Here is a 14,194-nt window from a genome sequence, read left to right as displayed (position 1 = left end):
CCGCCTTTTTGCCTCTTACTGGCAGTTCTTTCAGCAGCCCCTGACCTCGACATCTTAGACCTCACCATAAAAGGCAGCAAAGTGTGTATCAGGAAATGCCAAATGACAAGACCTGCCAGCCACCAGCTTGAAAGAGGTCGAAGACCTGCCGGATGTCATCTGAGGCATGCTGGAGAGGAAAAGAAATGCTTTGCCAGGAGTTGACCCGCTGTGCCTCTCCCCCTGTTCTCCTGCTGTTTGTGTCTGTAAAGTGTTTCCTTTTACAGGCCTTAGCCTGGGAGCAAGAAAAGCACCAAAGTGATTTTTCCAAGGAATTCTGGATTTCCTATTACTACCTCCCTTACCTTTCAAACAGTCCAACTTAAACATTTACATTCAAGAATAGAGCAATTAGAAATATCTTATTCATTTACTGGAATCTCATCAGAGAAACAGGAAACTCAAGCTCCCAAAGCTCAAGAAGGCAATGGGCAGGAAGGCAGCAACTGAAAGAAGAAAAAAGAAAGAGGCAGCCAAGTAAAACAAGAGCAGTACAGTAAAGCCATCCAGAGGGGGGAAATGAAGATGCGTTCACAATTTACATATTACTGGAGGGGTAGAAATGTTTAAAGCACCTAACATGTTCCTGTATTATCACAACATTGTAACCACTTTTGGAGCACCTTCTCCATACCTTCCTCTCATCCCCTGCCACATTACTCACCTCTCACTACATTCCAGTGACACTGGCTTTGCTTCTGTTCTTAGAGCCCTTGAAGCTCATTCCTATCTCTATGCCTCTGTTTTTGCTGCTCCCAGTCGAATGGGATGAACCCAGCTTGCTCCCTGTCTCCTTCTCATGCTTCACCTCTCCGCTCAGAGCCACTTCTCCAAAGAGGTCTTTTCCTGACCTGATCATCCTATTTAATGCATCCTACCCTACCTCTCAGCCATTCTCTACCACATTATCCTGTTTATTTCCTTATAGCACTTGTTTCTATCAAGAATTATTCATTATTTTTATTTTTCTTATTTATTATCTATCTCCCCCCACTCCCACTCTTTAAAAAAGTCCATGAGGACAGCGATTTTATCTGTCGTCTTCGCTATTACATCCTCAGTGCCTGCAGCTTTAGCCAGGTGCATGTTATATACAGATGCTCCTCTAGTACTGTGGGGTCACAGCCTGATAAACCCATCGTAAGGTGAGAATATCTAAGTTGAAAAATGCATTTAATACACCTAACCTACCAAAACATCATAGCTTAGCCTAGCCCACCTTAAACATGCTTGGAACACTTACATTATCCTGCAGTTGGGCAGAATTATCCAAAACAAAGCCTATTTTATAATAAAGTGTTGAAAATCTCATGTGATTTATTGAATACTACACAGAAGTATGGTTTCTATTGAATGCATATCACTTTTGCACCATCATAAAGTTGAAAAATTGTAAGTCAAAACCATTGTAAGTTAGGGACCATCTGTACTCTATAATTTTTTTTAAAAGGATAGTACATTCCAGAAATTATGTTAGCCTATTTACATATATAAGATTGTTTATGCTTTACAACAATAGGAGATATTCTACACCTTTTGCAGTGAGAGAACTGAGTCACAAGCAAAGTTAAATACCTTGCCCAGTGTCACACAGTAAGTGAAAGTGGAAACTGTTGGATTCAAATCTAGGTTTACAATCCCAAAACCCCTCCTCCTAGACATTCATCCATACTGCCTCCCTGAAATGTGCAAGGTAGTTTCAAAAGGTACTGAATACAGGAAGTCATAAAATATGGTCCTTGTGCTTAAAGGACATGTAGGACTGTTTGGGGAATAGGATGTTTACATAAAGAGACAAATAATAAGAAAGGCAGCTTGCTCTTATGATAACCCTCTATTTTAAAGGTGAGAAAACAAAGAAGAACCCAAAATAAAGTGAGGGAGAAACAGGAGTATATATAGCTGAATGGTTTCTCCTTGCAAGACTCAGTACCTATGAGCTCCCTGCCTTCATAAAGAACCTGCCAGACATTCTAAAGTTTGCAGTCCTGGTAGGGTCATTCACAATATTGAAATGCTTCAGGTACCCAGTATAGCCTGTAACCGCATTTTTTCCAATGGCTAAAGCTAAAGTTGCTAAACATTTACAATATTTAATTTTTATTCTCGAAGTCTTGTAGAATTAGTTATATATGTTTCAACATTATCAAATAGTTTACTTTTTCCACAAGTTTGTGTTTAAGGACCAGCTATCTCTGAATTACAGAGACTTTGTTTTTAATATAAACTTCTGATCCTGTCCTCGGATTGCCTCATTCACAAGGTCTGGGGAGTCCAGAGGAACATGTTATCAGATTCTTCCAGGTGATCCTGATGTCCAACCAGGTTTGGGATCAAGGAACAATGAACATAAATTAACCTTCACTTAATGACTCAGTGTCTTTTTATTTATGCTTATTATCAAACAAAAACTTCACTGCAGCTGCAGGTAGCACAAGTGATGGTCACCACTTCCTTTGGTGTCAATTTCTTCACCCATAAAAAGAAATTGGATTACATGATCTCTAAAATCCCCTTCACTTCTGAAATATTAATACTAATTCTTCAAAAAGGAGCTTTTCACAATGATATTTTCTAAAACACTGCTTCTGTAAAGAATGCCCCAATATCATCTGTTGTTATATGCCTCTTCTTCATAGAAGTGGAAAGACATATATTGCTAAATAACTTTCAGAGGACTGTATTAGTTTCTACAAAACTAATTATTAAATCAATACCCGAAACAGCTTTCTCGAAAGTTTGCCTTATCCAGAAAATACCTAATCTTCACCTTTCTTTTTAGGAGCTTGGGTATCAACTCTAACATTCACAACATTGTCTCTCATTTCTTCATAATTAACACAAAATACATCAGCAAGCTTCTCCTGCCTGTTTCAGGGCAGCTCATGTATATTATGTGTTTACAGATTCGAAATGAAGAAGTGGTCACTCATCAGTTTGTGCTAACGTAGTTTGCACTGACTGTGAAGCCTAAATATTTTTTTCATCTTGTGGTCATTGATTTTTTTTGAAGCTCTCTTTTGACTCAACAGAATTCTAAACATTAGTAATATTAAAAACTGCATCTTTAAACATGTTTATTAAAACCTTAATATCTATGTAATATAGCATTTTAATCATTACTTCTAGGAAATTCATTTCTAATAAGTTCAAATTCTGAGCAACTTCTACTTGACTTAATAAAGTTAAAAGCAAACAGAATGCTTTTTTAAATATATATTTTAAGGTATTAATATTCCTTTAAAGGGATAATCACTGCATTAGCCTAATAATAGCTTTGACTTCCTGAAATAAAGTTCTGAAATGCAAGCACAGGCAGCTTATCTTTATAATGATTAAATCCTCAGGAACTTGATTCCTCAACTACCTTCTGGGGAAAATATTAATAGTTCAGTTTCATCAGAACTGTAAAATTGCTCAGTGGTGAACACAGCTTCATATAAAAAGTAAAACAATATTCCACAGCTTTGGAGATTGCTAATTGTTTTTCATCTGTTCATTCATCTCCATTTGTTCCATTATTTTTCTCTCCTCCCGATTCTTCTCTATACAACTTTCCCCCTCCTCTGTGTCTCCAGATACACACACATACACACACACATACACACTTTCCTTTGCTTTTAATGGGAAACCTTAAATATAAAACATTTAACCATGTAAGTAGTAAAACCATGCCTAGCAACAGATTCTTCAAATAATTTGTTCAGATGTTATTTTTGAACTCTGATGACATATAAATGTAAATTAATTAATATTCCATTGATCCATCAAAATTTTTGAATTCTCATGTCATGGTTTGTATATACAATGATCTTGCAATGAACAAGACAAAGGATTGTTATCTGGCCCAAAATGTCAGTAGTGCTGAGGCTGAGAAACCCGGCTCTACACAGTGGTCTGAGGCACCAAATAAGGGAAAAACAAACTTCATTCCATCCCAGGCAACTGAAAAAAAGAAAAGAAAAAGCACTTATCCTGACCACAATTCTATCTAAATCTCATTGGCCAAAACTAGTTATAACGCTGCACAAGAAGTTTTTACTTCTACTGTAAAACCTTAAGCACTTTAAAAAGGAGAGACATATCTATTGCCTCCTATTCTATCAGTGGTCTTTTATTTTCACTGTGGTAGGCATTTTTCCAGAGTGTGAGTGAAAATACTTTGCCAGATTGTGTGGGAAAGATTTTGCTCCTAACCTTATCTATCCTGAGAGTCTTACCTTACCCCTTCTGAAAATAAAAGTTTTTCTAGTTTCTGGCCCAGTATTTTGTGTATTTCACATACATTAGAAAGAAAATGTGGTTACATGTTTTAGTATAGCTTGTCTATTTTGAACAAAATTATTATGAAGACAAATAGCAATCTAAATTATATATAGAAGTAAGGTCTATACTTTGTGTTTCTTTATGTGCACTTTTTGCTGCATCTTGATAACTTTCATAGATGATAATAGAACTTTATAGTTGGAGAGACCTGGGAATTTACTTTCCCATTTCCAAATATCAAATTTCATCAAATATAAGATGGTATTAATTGTATAATGCACTGTTTTATTATATATCATTAAAAGAAAATAAATGACAATCAAAAATGGCATGCCCTCAATCAAAGATATATTTCAATTTGAGAGATATCAAAATGTGAAAATGGTGCATGTTAGAATTAATAAAATACATTATTCTTTACCATAGCACCTTTTCCTCTTTCTCAGGTAAAAGCTATGTGTCATGTTATTTTATAAAAGTTTTTCTATAGTAATGTAACATGGCATATACATCAGACAAAACACATAAATGATGAGAAAACTAGGTTTAAAAAAAAAAAAAACCAAATCTTATGTAACCCTAAGGTTTCTTTTAAGTTGTAGTATACTGGGTACTTGGCTAATTGGACAGGATTTTTAAAATTTCTACATAGTTTTGATTTAGTTATATTTTTTAATCGGGGAAAGTTACAGCAGATATTACAGTGAATAAAAAGTAACTGGACCACAATTAATTAGAAGTATTAGTACTGTGTGTGTGTATGTGTTGGGTGGTGGGGATATTGCCTTCTTGGAGAAAATGATAGGTAACAAGATTTTTGTTTGGAAAAGTAAACTTTTACCAGGATTAGATCACATTTAAGCTAACCTGTGTTTTCCATAAACTCTTCCTATAATGAAGGTAATGAAATTAGATGTATCCTGTGATTGCTTTGAGGTACTATAATATCCTTCCATATGAAAGCAAATTCAGTCCTGGTTCCTATACTAGGTTTGGCATTATAGGAAAGAGGGAGGAAACAACTGTGAAAGACTTTTAGCCAAGAGGATTAATCCTCTCAAACTGAAGAAGTATTTCATGAAATAGGTATCCACCTAGATATTTTTATAGGTCAAGTTTTTTCCTATAGGAAGAAAGACTTGTTGGGAGAACAATTGCCCAACCAAAGTGAAAATTACACTATGTGTAATTTAGTTTGTTACTAAACAGACTGTAGTTTGTTACTAAAAACTGAAAAGCAGATAAGGCTAAAAGACCAGCAAAACAAGCCCCACCAATGCATGTGACATTGCTGTGCTGGGAAAGAGCTTTGTAACACTATTGGCTGCAAACTCTCCCAAGCATGGCACAGTATTATTGAAATGTTTATCTGCACATAATGGCCATCAAGATGTCAAAGTTATCAAAATCCCAATGTACTGTCATAGCAATTCTGCATAAACAACCCTCTGAACACCAAACCAGAATTGAAGAGAGAAAATAGACAGGGCCCTAATGCTTCTGTACCAATCAACTGCAAAATAGCATCAACAACATACTTCTTGGCATCCCAATATATTACAATATCATCATAAAATGCAGTATATGTTGAATTTAATAGCACTCGTGGGACTGAAAATGGGTAGCCTTAAAACCTGAACCATGTACAACAAACTGCTGCCTTTCTGAAGCTGAAAATAACATTTGGCTTATCTAGAAGTTGAGGCTGTAAAATCAGTGTAGTGAGAGCATCAGTTCCCTCCCCAGAGAGTAGGCATATACTCTTATAATTTATTTGGCAGTCTTAGAAACCCCATTTCTGTTTCCAAATTCATATTCTAGAAAATGCAAGATAATCCTGTGCCACTGCTGCACCACAATAAATACCCCGTTTTGAAATTGCAAAGCCAACTACAGAGACAAATTGAAAACAGTTTGTTTTTAAGAGTAAGAAGCTTCAAAATGTCTAAACATTGATTATCTTGAGAGAAATTACAGAAGTATACTGAAGCCCTTGGTTTAGAAATCTGTGAAGCAACAACTTCATGTTGACTATAAGTACATTTCAGGGGGGATTTCAAATCTGTAAACTCAGATGGTGCTTGTTCTTATTTTGAAATGGAGTCCTCATTTTCATTATGTATGTAACTCAGCTTACATTGATAGCACTTTTTCTAAATATTCTACGAGTAAATGATCATTGTAAAGTCAAACAGAACATATGAACATGTTCTGCATTTATATGAGAATACATTAACTGATTTCAGCAATGAATCAAATAAAACTCTAAAAGTTATAGTGATACATTGAATTATGTGCATAATCATAGCCTTTTAGAGTTATAAGGAGCCTTACAGGTCATCTAGTCCAACTGCCTCAATTTACATTTGAGGAAACTGAGGCTTGGAAGGGCAACTACTGCCTATGGTATCACCATAAGTCAAGGGTGTGATCCAGGCTGGTGCCAACACTTTCTGTCTCTAAGGCCAAAATTTCTACCATGATCCACTGCCATTACAAGCCTTCACAATGATTAGGAACAAAACTAAACCACTATCTAAGTTATAAATTACTATAAATCACATGACTTTAATACAGCTAAACTAAGACGGTTATGGCCAGCTGAAGATAGCATTTGGGAAGACAGAAGCTGTGATACAAAAACATTTACCGAACTTCCTATGTAATGACAGTTCTTCATTTAGTCTTCAGAGAATCCCAAAGGAGATGCACATTACTATTCACAGTTTACAGATGACATAACTGAGACTCAAAAGCCTCAATAGCAGAACTTCATCTAAAAACCCTTTAATCTATAATCCAGGAATATACCTCTGGGCTGTTCCTATAGCTAAGTCCCTTCACCATTACCAGCTACTACGATAAAAGCATAGGATAAGTTTGGTCTAGAGCAAGGTGGTCATTTCCCTTATACCCTATGAATTGCCCTCTTTTGTTGAAAGCACAAATCTGCACTAGAATCACTGAATGAGGTGTATGGGTATATGCATGTGAAGGAGAGAAAGCAGAGTGACCCTCAGGCAGTCAGTGAATCAGTAACACTGATGTTCATTAGTTTCTAAGAAGAGGTTTCCCCGTTGTTGTGCTCTTTCCTTCATCGCCCCATTGCCTTTTTAACCAAACACCAGATCTAGCATTCCCTTGGTTTCTTCTGCATGCAACTCTCCCAACGATGTCATTTTTACAAAGTACTGGATTTATGTTTATCAACCCTGCTTCCAAAGCTCACTTGCTGACCGTTTGGATAGGCCACTTACGAACTCATGAAACAAAGAGTTGTAAAGGTATGTAGAGACCATCAGGTCCATTTCCACATTTTAATTATGCAGAAACTGATTTCCAGACAGGTAATACAGCCAGTCAAAGACAAAGCTGGAACTTGAGGTAAAGTTCTGACTCAAATCAAATATTCTTCTCACTGTACAACATATTTGATTGTATGATTGGCCTACAAAGAATAAATGTATATCAATTATTTGGGCCAAGGATGTTAATTAATTCAAGCCAATACCATCTTATTTTTTTCAAGGTAAAAATAAAATTGGGTAATCAAGAGATAGAAAGCAGCATAGGGTGGCAAAAAAGCTACACAGGCTTCATATGAGATAGATCTAAATTTGATTTCAGCTCCCTAATTTACTAGCTATGTTCCCTTGGGCAGGTTGCTCAACTTTTTAGAAGTTGTAACTGCCTGAGTTCTAAGAATCAAATGCAATGGTATATATAAAACATCTAACATATAGTAGGTAATTATTAAATATTTGTTCCCATTAATTCTAACCTGCCACAAAAGAGCTGTGCCACTTCTAGCAAATTTCTTTAGTTCTTTGGGTCTCAGTTGCCTCAACTATAAAATAAGAAGATGAAACCAAATGAATTCCAAATTCCCTTTCCAGCCTTATCAAGGAAGATTTAATTCCCAAGGGAACTAAGCTTCATTTAAATTCAACAAGCACTTAAGTAAATTCCTACCCATCCTAGGCACTGAACAATTCTAGCCACCACCAGAGAGGTGTCTATGCATTCGGCAGAATGGATACAACTCCGTGGTACCTTAAATTCCACAAAGAAAAAATTATTATGCGAACCAAAGAGCTCCAACATCACAAACCTAATGTTATAAATAAAAATATTTTAGGGTATACCTTAAATTACTACTCTCTCTCTTTTTTGGTAGGATATAAAATGTTTATACCATAGGTCTATAACATAAGACTCAAGAGACATTTGGTTGATAGAAATTAGTGTCATTTTTTCAAAAGAAAAATATGAGCAATAAACTTCTCTTCCCACATGTGTCTTATGCTAGGTTTCAAATTTTAAGATATTTGTATCATTCTGAAACAGGGGAATAAAATTTATTATGAGAGGTTTTTACAGTGATAAAGAGTAATATAAGAAGGTAGTTGACTGAGTTCTCCACATTACTTTTGATCTTCATGTTTGGATGTACATTCTCTACAAATAAAATATAATGTCATTTAAATGCCCGAATCTTGTAAGCAAGACCTGGAAAAATATTAACTAATCTAAAATGAAAATTTTAACTACAAAATTTTTCCTCTTTTTCTCTTCCATAAGTAAATAATTATCAATGTATTTTTATTATAGGTAAGGCTTTTTGCAAATAACACTCTACCTGTTCAAAATACTATTTAAAAATCATAATTAGGGTTCCTAATCAGGGTTTCTCAAAAATTCAGGTTTACCTTGTTACCATACCTGTCTAATATTATTTTGTAGAATTCGATTCTATTTTGTAGAATTTTAGAATATGTATCTTAGATGATTAAATATCATCAACAAAAAAAATCTTTTCCTTTCGTGAGTATGAAGAAACAGAAAAGCCTCACTTAAACAGTACCTCAAATGTGTGAAATTAACAATATAATCTTTTTTTAAAAATCAGCAGCTGTGTTCTATGGGCTAATCTTTTCTTTTGTTCTAAAAGATGATAAAGAATAAAGTATGTCCCCAACATAGGTTGTTTCTAGAGGTCCAGAGAGTCACAGAAATGTGCTTTAGGTATATGCATATCAAGCATAGTATATGCCAGAGGCAGATGGCCTGGATCCCATTTCTGTTGTTGCTACAAACTTGATATGTGATTTTTGAACAAGTCACTTCACCTTTCTAGTTCTGGTTCTTCATCTATGAAACAACAGATGTAACTATCTGATCCCTGTAAGATTTTCTTCCAGTTCCTATAATTAACATCTGTGCGAATTCTCAATACAGTATGTGAGGGGCACTGGACATAGGGCAAAGCACTCACAGGAGAGCATTTATTCTGCTTTTTGTGACGCTGCTGAGACCAGCCAGCTTCTATAGAGAGCCAGACACTAAATGGCTGGCTTTGTGCCTGGGCTGAAAAAATACCATCAGTGACTATGAAGGCATTTAAAGAAACAAAGTATTTTCTGGACATAGTAAAAAAACTAATAATAATAGTAAGTAAGGGGCATGTGAGCCCTCACAACCTCAGACCCTTTGTGTCCTCAGCCTTTCATCTTGGCTGGTAGAAGGCACTGAGTTCATTTAGGCAACCTATGCTTTCTGATCCTTATCCTTAAGATAAATAATTCTGAAAATGGTTTTCATCCCCAGCTCCATATCTGACCCTTGAAAATACATACATTTTGTGCAGCAGCGACATTGTATGCAGCACTCCTGGGACACCTGCATAAAACAGAGTTAGCATAGTGGTATTTATGGTATGAAGTGGGCTTAAATCCTGGCTATATTATTTAACTGCTGTGCAATCTTAGGCAAGAAGCTTCACCTCTCTGTGCTTCAGATTCCTTTCCTGTAAAATAGAGAAAATAGTAAAACCTAACTCATAGGGTAGTTGGGATGATTAATCAAGATGATGCATGCAAAGCAGTTAGCACAGAGCCTGACATCAATCAAGTAAATGTTAGGTAGAAGAGCTAGCTCGCTAGCTAGACATAGATAGATCCTGGGACTTGGGGCTCCCTAAAAAGGCTCATCTGAAGGCCACAAATATTTTGCTGGCAGTGAATGGCATCTACTGATTTTTCCTCTTCTGAGCAAACAATATGGCCAAGATTCAAAGCTGGGCTCAGCTCTTACTAATAGGATCTTACAGGAATAAGGAGGAAATGAGATTATCTTGAAAGTAGGAAAGAGTTACTCTGGTTTAAGATAAGACCTTTAAAAGAGACAGAAACACACACACATTTAATATGGTCTTGCAGAATCAGAGAAAAGGGGTTGTTTTTCATTCATGCCTTTTCAAATATTGCCAGCATTAAACGCTGCAGAATTTTATAACTGGATGGCCCCCTAGAGACTATCTAGTTCAACTCCGTCACTTGATAGCTAAGTAGCTGAGGCCCAGAGAAATTAAGCAACTTGATGGAGGTCATTCGACAATAAATGGCAGTGCCAAGGTAAACAAGCCTTCTGACTTTCCCCACTTGCCCACCCAGTACTTGATCTGTATCTGGTGTCTTTCAGCAGGTCAGCGTCCTGTCCTTGCTGTGCCAGAACATTAGACACGCACACATGCACGCGCGCCTGCGCACGCTCGCAAAGGTTTCTCACTTCTGCCCAGGCTTTTAAAAAGAAGAGAAGCAACCTCTCGGCCCCCATACTTTCTGCCCAGAGCCTCCCATCATGGGAATAGGGAAGGATCCCAGTCAATCTCCCAAACCCTGTCTAGAGTTCCTACTCTTTCCTTTCTGGTCTTTCCTCACATGCTTTCTTAAAGGCTGCTTCTAGAAATTCCTCACCTCAAAGGTCAGGCATTTCCAGGGCAGAAGTTACAACCTGCTAATTTGCAAATTCTCAGCTTCCCGCAAATGCGGTAACTTGAGACAGGAAACATGAAACTGTTTAAGTTTCCTTCAGCCTCCCTGAGTGAATTCAACCAGAACTGATTCCTCCCTCCGGAAGAAAACTAAGTTCATTTGTAAAGTGTGTGAGTGTGTCAAGGGCTGGAGCCCTTAGATGTGCCTAACACAGGGAACAGGAGGGAAAAAGCACCAAGGAGGGGAAGATGTTGGAGGGCATGGTAGGGGGAGCACACTGACCAAATTGCAAAGTCTGGATCGTGGAGACAGCTACACTGCTGAGACTGACTCACTGCTTAGGGACAGAACTGCCCGGGGGATAGCACAGTTTTAATTATACACTCTGGGAACTGGCTAACGACAGACCAGTGCCCAAACTACACGTGTGGGAAGCAGGCAGAGGCTACCCTAAAGTGGCAGAAATAAGGAACTCTCTTCCTCTCACTCCCGTTTCTCCTCTCTCATCTGATGCTCGCCACTCTGTGCCTGGCGCGCACACCGGAGCTCACGAAGTTCTGTCGCATCACCCCTGATGGGGAACGCCCCTACCCGCTATCCCGAGAGATGGAGGGAAACGTAGAGCAGCTGAAGTCTGTGCTCTACCAACTGCTCCCGGGTCCCTCACCCCGCGGGAAACTGACCCGAGAGAAAGGCGGTCGCTGAGTGCCCGAAGCTGACAGACGTGGGGCGCTTCTCGCCCCTAAGCTCCTGCGCCCTCATGGGGCGCCCCTAAACCCGGATCTCTGCTCTGAGGGTGAGAAGCGTGTCACAGCTGAGTGTTCCTTCCCCACGCACGCACCCACCCGCAAAACCGAAAGGAAGGCATTGCTTTTGCCTTTTTTCCCCTCCCCTACCTGAATTCTGGGACCAGGTTAGGCTGCAACCCGTAGAAGGCAGCGGAAAGAGTAACCAGCCACCCAGGCTTGTAACTCCCATTCTCGCACTCCAGGTAAGGCGGAGACCACTTGACATGGCTCCTGTCTCCGCTGAGCCCGTCCTTGCGCCGCCAGCTGTGGCCCAGGCCCCGGGGCCCCTGATTGGAGCCTCGGCGGTGTAAGTGGGGCCTCCACTTGCGCCGGAGCCCGTGGAACCACTCGGTCTCCAGCGTGGCATTGGTCAGGTGGTGTGCGGAGGAGGACAGGTCTTGGAGCAGTATGCGACTCTCGTCGCGCGTGGCCTGGAGGAAGACCTGTGGGGCCGGCGCGGACAGCGACTCGGTGCTGAAGGTGATGGCCGCCCGGGAGATGCTGGGCTCGCCCTCCAGGAGGCTCCGCACCAGCGCCTGGTACCACTCCAGGTCATCCTGCAAGTTCTGTTCCCGCGACTTATTGCTCTGCAGCATCATGTTGAGGAAGTTGGTGGCGTGTGTCAGTGTGTCCAGCGCCCCGTGCAGGGAAGGGTGAGAGCTGGCGAGCGCTGGCGACTTCCCCGGCAGGCCAGCCAACTCGTAGCGTCCGGAGCAGTTGGCTCGCGTCAGCTGCTGGGAGTCCCCGGTGTAGAGGTAAGAGGCCACGTCCACGGGCACCTCCTCGGCGAGTTTCTGCGCTAAGATGGTGCCATCGCTGGAGCGGCTCCAGGGCGCCGAGGGGTCCGAGGCAGAGGCTCGAGCCGGCTGCTGGGCGTGCTGCTTCCCCCGCAGAGTCCTCTCTCGGGGGGAGTCCGGCCGAGGGTCGCGGCTGGCGCCGACAGCTCCCAATCCCAGGTGAGCGAGCAGGAGGCAGAGGAGTAAGGGGTAAGCCATGGCTCCTGTCTGTCTCGCAGAGAGGAGGGGAGACGCGGAGTCACTTTTTAAATGTCGATCGTCAATTTCTCACCCGTAAGACTTTCACTAAAGAGTCTTCCCCTTTCTCGAGATGGCACCCGGTCCAGAAGGACTTTAAAGCAGGAATGTTTCGCAATTGGCCCGATCCCTAAGCTACGGTCACGGGAAATCAAATCACCTGTGGCAGCGCTGGTGGTACCCGCGGCACAGCGGGCCGGCCCGGATTGCGCACCGCGTAGCCTGGAGCGGAGCGGGTCGCATCCCCGCGCTCCCGGCGCTATAGTTAGCCCGCTTACGTCTTCCTGCTCCGCCGCCGCCGCCGCTCTCATTGAGGTGTGCTCGGGAGCTGCCGCGGCCGCGGCCGCCGAAGACGCCGCTCCAGCATCTCGCCGCGGCGGGTCGTTCCCGCCTCCCGCGGTGGCTCCTCCTCGACCGCTTCGCCCGGGGGCGCCGAGCGCGCAGCCCCGCACCGCGGCGCGGGAGCAGGTCGGCCCCAGGAGCGGAGCGTCGCTGAGACGCTGGCCTCTCCGGAGTCGCAGGGCTGGGCAGCGCGTTAACTGGAGCCTCCGGGTCTGGCCACAGCCACACTCCTGCCTCCCCTGCTCTCGGAGGAAAGCCAGTTTAAAGAGACAGCTTGGCCGCAACCGAACCCGTGCGGGGCGGCCTCAAGCCGTCCTGCTCCCCTGTTTGGTCGGCTGCCCTGTCAGTCAGCCGCTGCCATCTGCCGGCCGGCGGGCGCTGTCCAGTGCTGAACCCGAGGCGCCGCGGGGGGCGGCGCGGGCGCGAGGCGGCCGCGTCCTGTCACCCACTCGCGTTCCCTGACGACTCGGAAGCCTGCGGGGGTGGGCTGGGTGGGCGGCAGCGAAGGGAGAAGCTGAGAGATTGTGCCTCAGAGCGAAGGAAACTTGGACGCACTGAGGAGGAGGGTGTCGGCGTCTTGCATGCCTAGCTGCCAGCCTTTTCCTTCGCCTGGAAAAGAGGGAGAAGGGAGTAGTTTTCGTTTCTCTCTGAAATCTGGGAGGAGGGACATAGGATGGAGACGTGTCCTCCTGAGCATCTGCTCGTTTTAAGCAAATTGTCAAATCTTCTTCCTTGTAAGTTAAAGAAATGCTTAAAGCCCACTTGCTGGGGCTGGTCTTAGCTCTGAGGGAGTGATGGAAACACTCCCCAGTGAATGGGGGGCAGGGGGATGCTATATTTAAGGAATCTCTACTTGGGGCCAGAATGAAGGGGAATCTGTGAAAATGTGCCCAAGTAAAAATGCATAAGGGAGAGAACAGGTGCAAGGGGCAAGACTGGTTGGACTGTGAGA

General features: G+C 41.8%; 1 protein-coding gene across 1 annotated transcript in view; it reads right to left on the bottom strand.

Moving 5' to 3' along the window:
* Positions 1-13,263, bottom strand: part of GPR158 (G protein-coupled receptor 158) — a 352,568-nt gene extending 339,305 nt beyond the window's left edge. The window contains exon 1 of the mRNA XM_045535100.1: positions 11,975-13,263. Coding sequence (XP_045391056.1) covers positions 11,975-12,861 — 887 coding nt within the window. The 5' untranslated portion in view covers positions 12,862-13,263. The remainder of the gene's footprint in view (positions 1-11,974) is intronic.
* Positions 13,264-14,194: the final 931 nt, after the last annotated feature.

Source organism: Lemur catta, chromosome 1 (genome assembly GCF_020740605.2).
Source record: "Lemur catta isolate mLemCat1 chromosome 1, mLemCat1.pri, whole genome shotgun sequence".
NCBI lineage: Eukaryota > Metazoa > Chordata > Mammalia > Primates > Lemuridae > Lemur > Lemur catta.
Note: the sequence above shows the minus strand (reverse complement) of the source record. Positions and strands in the feature narration are given on the sequence as shown.